The sequence below is a fragment of the Rutilus rutilus genome, assembly GCF_951802725.1.
Source record: "Rutilus rutilus genome assembly, chromosome: 1".
Taxonomy (NCBI): Eukaryota; Metazoa; Chordata; class Actinopteri; order Cypriniformes; family Leuciscidae; genus Rutilus; species Rutilus rutilus.
In genome coordinates this window covers 4893252-4899560 of record NC_140209.1, presented here as the reverse complement: position 1 = coordinate 4899560, position 6309 = coordinate 4893252, and the positions used below count along the sequence as shown (strand labels likewise).

The following is a 6309-nucleotide window of genomic DNA, read 5'->3' as shown; positions in this document are numbered from 1 at the left end:
CTTTCCATTGGACTAGTTGACATGCGTGCTTCAGACGTGTTGGCCTTTAGCTTTGTCTATTTATTTATTTATTTTACTTCGGTATATTATTAATAGTTTGCATAGTTAATATGGTTATGTGGTGTTCCCTTTATACAGGTATTTCATGTTATTTATACAGGTATTTCATGTTATTTAATAAAAAATAAAAATCACAATTTTTTTTCCGCTCCTGCACATCATCAGTGAAGCTCCCCCCACTGCAATCACATCATCAGTGAAGCTCCTCCCACAGTAATTCAGCAATAAATGCTGTAAATTCCCATCAGCTACAAGTGAAGACGAGCATGAAAGCATCAGGAAGAGCTGAAATTTGCAAAGTTTATTAAAGAGGACAGTGAGAACATGAGTGATCCAGAACCCTGCAGAATGAAACACACTGAAGATCCTGAAGAACAAAGAGGTTGGTGTTTATTCATTCATGTTAGAAACATTCAAGCACTTCATCAGATTTAGATAAACAGTTCTATGAAATGATTGTCAACATCAGGTCAAACTAAATTTAAATATTTTAACGGTTTCATTTTACATTTAATAGATATGGTTTAAAATTTGTAACAATGTTACCAGAATTTGTGTGTATTTTTACAAACATGTATAACAAATAATAATCATTCTCTGCTGTTAGATAAGTGTGTAATTGATCAAACATATTTAATAGTTCTCACTTGTTGTATTACAAATGTATTACATGTTTAATTTAGATTGCAATATAAACTGAGAAACTTTAGCAGCTGTTATGAGGATTATATCAAGAGATTCCTGCCAGTCCTGTTCTCTAAATGAGTCAATGGCTGAGACTCTCACCCTAATCCTTTGTCTTTATGCATTGCCTGACCATTAAGCTCAATGTAAAGCTGTGCTTTTGTCTCTGTGATCATGTGAAGGTGTGGGTGATACTGTCAGGCTGATTGGATCATTTGAATGATAGTGTTATGCTTATGAGTAGGTCTGTTAACCTGCCAAACTGGTTTTCACTTGATTGAATCAAATCATCCCTCTGCTTTGTTTGAATTTTGTCTCCACCTCCAAAAGTCCCTCCCCCTTGGAAGGTATATAACTTACAATGTATAATGTTTGAGTCAGACTTGATGAACTACAGACTCGGAAGAATAAATCTCTTCTACTAATAAGATCCAATTCAAGTCTCCTGGTCTTGCTTCGATGAAGGAATAAAAGTTACCAACACACTATAGAAACATGGGATTTGTGCCTATAATGTTTGTAGCGTCTGGACCAATCGGACACACACAATTCATTTATTTAATGAATAATCCAGCAAACTCACTGTGAAACTTTCACCAAAACTTAACATCCCAAATGACGCTAACACACTGGCAGGGCGGTGTCTTGTTACAGGAAACACAGGGGGGTTTACGACCAAAAGGAATGTGGCTGCATGTGTAAGAGAGAGACAATGGGGGGACAGAAACAATCTTCCATGCAGACTTCGCTGCATTAATCAGAAACTAACTGATCTAGAAATGAACGTGCATCCCAGAAACTGTGGACCCAGGAAACACTGGGGCCCAGCTCCCTGGGCCCAAACAGGCCTGAGCAATGCCTGCCATGCTTTCAATTTCTTCCGAAAACAACGGCAACTTTACCATCACTGACACAACGATCCACTCCTGGTCTTCTCGCCACTTGGGGACGCCGCGCCGTCCAGCGTGCCCTCAGCAGGCCAGGGCAGCAGGCTTCGACTCACAACAGCCATGTGCTCGAAGCTACCGTGCTCTTCTTCAAGGCCACAGACCCATCAACAAATTCAATCTTCAAGCACTTCAAGAATTGACCACGATTGCAACTGCCATGCAAGTATTCTTTGATGAAGATAAGCTTATGGTTCTTTTCATACAAAAATAGATCTTGCTCCATAGTTCTATTTCCTGTTTTCGGTTCCACATCACTCACCCCGTTACCTATGCATGTATACATGGATGTATGAATGTATTTATGTTTGTTTAGTGTTAATTATGTTTTAGTTAATAAAACTTGTGCACAATTATGATTTTGATTTCTGATCCTCTGTTGGCATACAAAGTCCCTTTTACGATTTTGATTTTGTTACAGTATGCTCTAATTTCTGTACATGCTAAGGAATAATTATTTTTCAGTGACGAAAGATACACTTTTCTTAAAATAAATGAATAATCAAAGAGTTCATTGGAACTGATTAATTGATTGTAATATTAATTAGCTTACCTCAAAGTTCTAATCTAATTAACTGACCCAAATATTAATAATTAATCATAATTAATAATTATGGATTATTATTAATATTTCTCCTTTGAGCTAGTATACTTACATGTTCTAAAAAAATAACTGAAAGATCAGTGTATCTCATTAAGGGAAAGTTTCAGGGACGGATCATTTATAAAAAGACAAATTACTGTAATATTTTATAGCAGTTGTCTGTTACATCTGGTATAATTTTAATATCCATTCCATATTTCTGTCTGAACTATTTTGATTATTTAGAAAAAAATTAAATGAGAGTTTTTCTTTCATTTCAGACCTGATGGAAGAGAGCAAGAAGAGTGAAGAACTGAGTGAAGTGAAGGAGGAGAGTGAAGAACTGAGTGAAGTGAAGGAGGAGAGTGAAGAACTGATGGAAGTGAAGGAGGAGAGTGAAGAACTGAGTGAAGTGATGGAGGAGAGTGAAGAACTGAGTGAAGTGAAGGAGGAGAGTGAAGAACTGATGGAAGTGAAAGAGGAGGGTGAAGAACTGAGTGAAGTGAAGGAGGAGAGTGAAGAACTGAGTGAAGTGATGGAGGAGAGTGAAGAACTGAGTGAAGTGAAGGAGGAGGGTGAAGAACTGATGGAAGTGAAGGAGGAGAGTGAAGAACTGAGTGAAGTGATGGAGGAGAGTGAAGAACTGAGTGAAGTGAAGGAGGAGAGTGAAGAACTGAGTGAAGTGAAAGAGGAGGGTGAAGAACTGAGTGAAGTGAAGGAGGAGAGTGAAGAACTGAGTGAAGTGATGGAGGAGAGTGAAGAACTGAGTGAAGTGAAGGAGGAGGGTGAAGAACTGAGTGAAGTGAAGGAGGAGAGTGAAGAACTGAGTGAAGTGATGGAGGAGAGTGAAGAACTGAGTGAAGTGATGGAGGAGAGTGAAGAACTGAGTGAAGTGATGGAGGAGAGTGAAGAACTGAGTGAAGTGAAGGAGGAGAGTGAAGAACTGAGTGAAGTGGAGGAGGAACATCATGTCCAACCTGGAGAAAAACCTTTGAGTTGCTCAAAGACTAAAAATACATTTTTAAAGAAAAGAAGTGCAAATAAATCTTTCACCTGCACTCAGTGTGGGAAGAGTTTCACAACCAAACCAAGTCTTAATCAACACCTGAGAATCCACACTGGAGAGAAGCCGTTCACATGTGATCAATGCGGAAAGAGTTTCTGTCGATCATCATCCCTTAATGTTCACATGAGGATCCACGTCGGAGAGAAGCCGTTCTCATGTGATCAGTGCGGAAAGAGTTTCATATACGAATATATTCTTGATGCTCACAAGAGAATCCACACTGGAGAGAAGCTGTTCACATGTAATCAATGTGGAAAGAGTTTCACAGCCAAACGAAGTCTTGATGCTCACATGAGGATCCACACTGGAGAGAAGCCGTTCTCATGTGATCAGTGCGGGAAGAGTTTCAGTCAATCATCACACTTTAATGTTCACATGAGGATCCACACCGGAGAGAAGCCGTTCACATGTGATCAATGTGGAAAGAGTTTCTGTCGATCATCATCCCTTAATGTTCACATGAGAATCCACACCGGAGAGAAGCCGTTCTCATGTGATCAATGTGGAAAGAGTTTCATATACGAATATATTCTTGATATTCACAAGAGAATCCACACTGGAGAGAAGCTGTTCACATGTAATCAATGTGGAAAGAGTTTCACAACCAAACGAAGTCTTGATGATCACATGAGGATCCACACTGGAGAGAAGCCGTTCTCATGTGATCAGTGCGGGAAGAGTTTCAGTCGATCATCACACTTTAATGTTCACATGAGGATCCACACCGGAGAGAAGCCACTCTCATGTGATCAGTGTGGCAAAACATTTCTCTGTGCATCAGCCCTAAAGACACACTTGAGAGTTCATACGAAGGAGAAGCCGCATTCATGTTCTGTGTGTGAAAAGAGTTTTTCACTGCTGCAATATTTACATAAACATGAGAAAATTCACACTGGAGTGAGAGAGTACATGTGCTTTGAGTGTGAGAAGACTTTCATTACAGCGGACCATTTAAAACTGCACCAGAGAATTCACACTGGAGAAAAACCTTACAAGTGTTCACACTGTGACAAGAGATTCAGTGACTCGTCATCTCTGAAAAGACATGAGAGGATCCACACTGGAGAAAAACCTTACAAATGTTCACACTGTGACAAGAGATTCAGTAGATCAGAACATCTGAAATCACATGAGATGTTCCACACTGGAGAGAAAGCCGCACATGTGTGATCAGTGCGGAAAGAGTTTCTCTTTTAAAAGTAACTTGAAGCTACACATGAAGATCCATGCAGTGGAGAAACCACATCACCGCACACTATGTGCTGAGAAACAAAAGCTGCTTTTCCAGCTTCAGAAAAGGTTCCAGTTGTGCTTCCACTTGAGTCTGTTACGGCACAATTACAAACCGTTCTCGGCCCTGAACTCTCAGCACACTTGGCTAACCGTGCCGAACCGTTATGGTTGAATGTGTGAAGTGACATCACCAGATTCGCCACACAGGATTGGTCTCAGGATCTGTCTAAGTGACATATAAGCAATTTGAGCGATGTAAACCAAATTTATAATAAAATCAAAAGAAACAACATGGTTCCTGTGCTCACCAACCATGTTATTTTTCAGATGCGTTTTGTCCATAGGAATGTTTTTCAGTGCTGTAAATTGACATGATTGAGCACACAATTAATCTATAATTATCTTGGTTGTTTATTATTTTCATGATCGATTTCATCAATTCCTTCTTGCAGCCCTAGTTAATTAAAGGTTGTATTGATCATCATAAACAATTTAAGAAAATGAAACATCATGATACTGAAGAACACAGAGGTTGGTGTTTATCATTACCTGTTTATTCGAGATTTACATTGTTTCAGGTCAAGAATATAAAAGGACATTAAACTAATTAAAAATATTTTGACATTGAACTTTCTTGATTTTGTTAATTTAGATATTCACGCTGGGCTGGAATATTCAACTGCTAATGATACAATGCTTTTTTTTCCAGATAATATTTCTACTATTTTATTTGCCCTTTAAAGATATGTCCTGACCAGATATAAACTTTGATCTGCTGCAGATTCACATTTAAAGGGATACTCCACTTTTTTCGGAAATAAGCTCATTTTACATCTCCCCCAGAGTTAAACAGTTGAGTTTTACCGTTTTAGAATCCATTCAGCCGAACTCCGGGTCTGACGGTACCACTTTTAGCATAGCTTAGCACAGATCATTGATTCTGATGAGTCCAGTAGCATTTCTTTCAAAATGACCAAAGAGTTTAAATATTTTTCCTATTTAAAACTTGACTCTTCTGTAGTTAAACCGTGTACTAAGATCGACGGAAAATGAAAAGTTGCGATTTTCTAAGCCTATATGACTAGGAACTACTCTCATTCCAGCGTAATAATCAAGGAACTGTGCGGCTGTACCATGAGTGCAGCAGGCGTAATGATATGACGCAGCGCCTGAAAATAGTCCCCAGCTCGGTAACTTCTTCCAACGTGACCGGGACTAAGTTTGTCTAACCTATTAGACCTATTTTCAGGTGCTGCGTCATATCATTACGCCTGCTGCACTCATGGTACAGCCGCACAGTTCCTTGATTATTACGCCGGAATGAGAGTAGTTCCTAGTCATATAGGCTTAGAAAATCGCAACTTTTCATTTTCCGTCGATCTTAGTACACGGTTTAACTACAGAAGAGTCAAGTTTTAAATAGGAAAAATATTGAAACTCTTTGGTCATTTTGAAAGAAATGCTACTGGACTCATCAGAATCAATGATCTGTGCTAAGCTATGCTAAAAGTGGTACCGTCAGACCCGGAGTTCGGCTGAATGGATTCTAAAACGGTAAAACTCAACTGTTTAACTCTGGGGGAGATGTAAAATGAGCATATTTCCGAAAAAAGTGGAGTATCCCTTTAAGAGCACTTGGTGGCACTAGTGAAAACCAGCATTAAGTATTAGCAGTTCATTGACACTTTGAACTACACTCTATTTACACTCGGGATTAAAAACATCCCGTTTTTGGT

General features: G+C 39.0%; 1 protein-coding gene across 1 annotated transcript; it reads left to right on the top strand.

Annotated features, from left to right (window-relative positions):
- Positions 1-216: 216 nt before the first annotated feature.
- Positions 217-5161, top strand: LOC311301904 (uncharacterized protein). Its single transcript, XM_084427311.1, has 2 exons — positions 217-442; positions 2556-5161. Exons 1-2 carry the CDS (start codon positions 385-387, stop codon positions 4508-4510), a joined length of 2013 nt encoding a protein of 670 aa, XP_084283437.1. The 5' UTR covers positions 217-384; the 3' UTR covers positions 4511-5161.
- The last annotated feature ends 1148 nt before the right edge of the window (positions 5162-6309 follow it).

Excerpts from the sequence above, each read along its gene's own strand:
- LOC311301904 (XM_084427311.1), top strand. The coding sequence starts at position 385 with ATGAGTGATCCAGAACCCTGCAGAATGAAACACACTGAAGATCCTGAA. Across the intron at positions 443-2,555 it reads AGATCCTGAAGAACAAAGAG|ACCTGATGGAAGAGAGCAAG; the intron begins GTTGGTGTTTAT and ends CTTTCATTTCAG.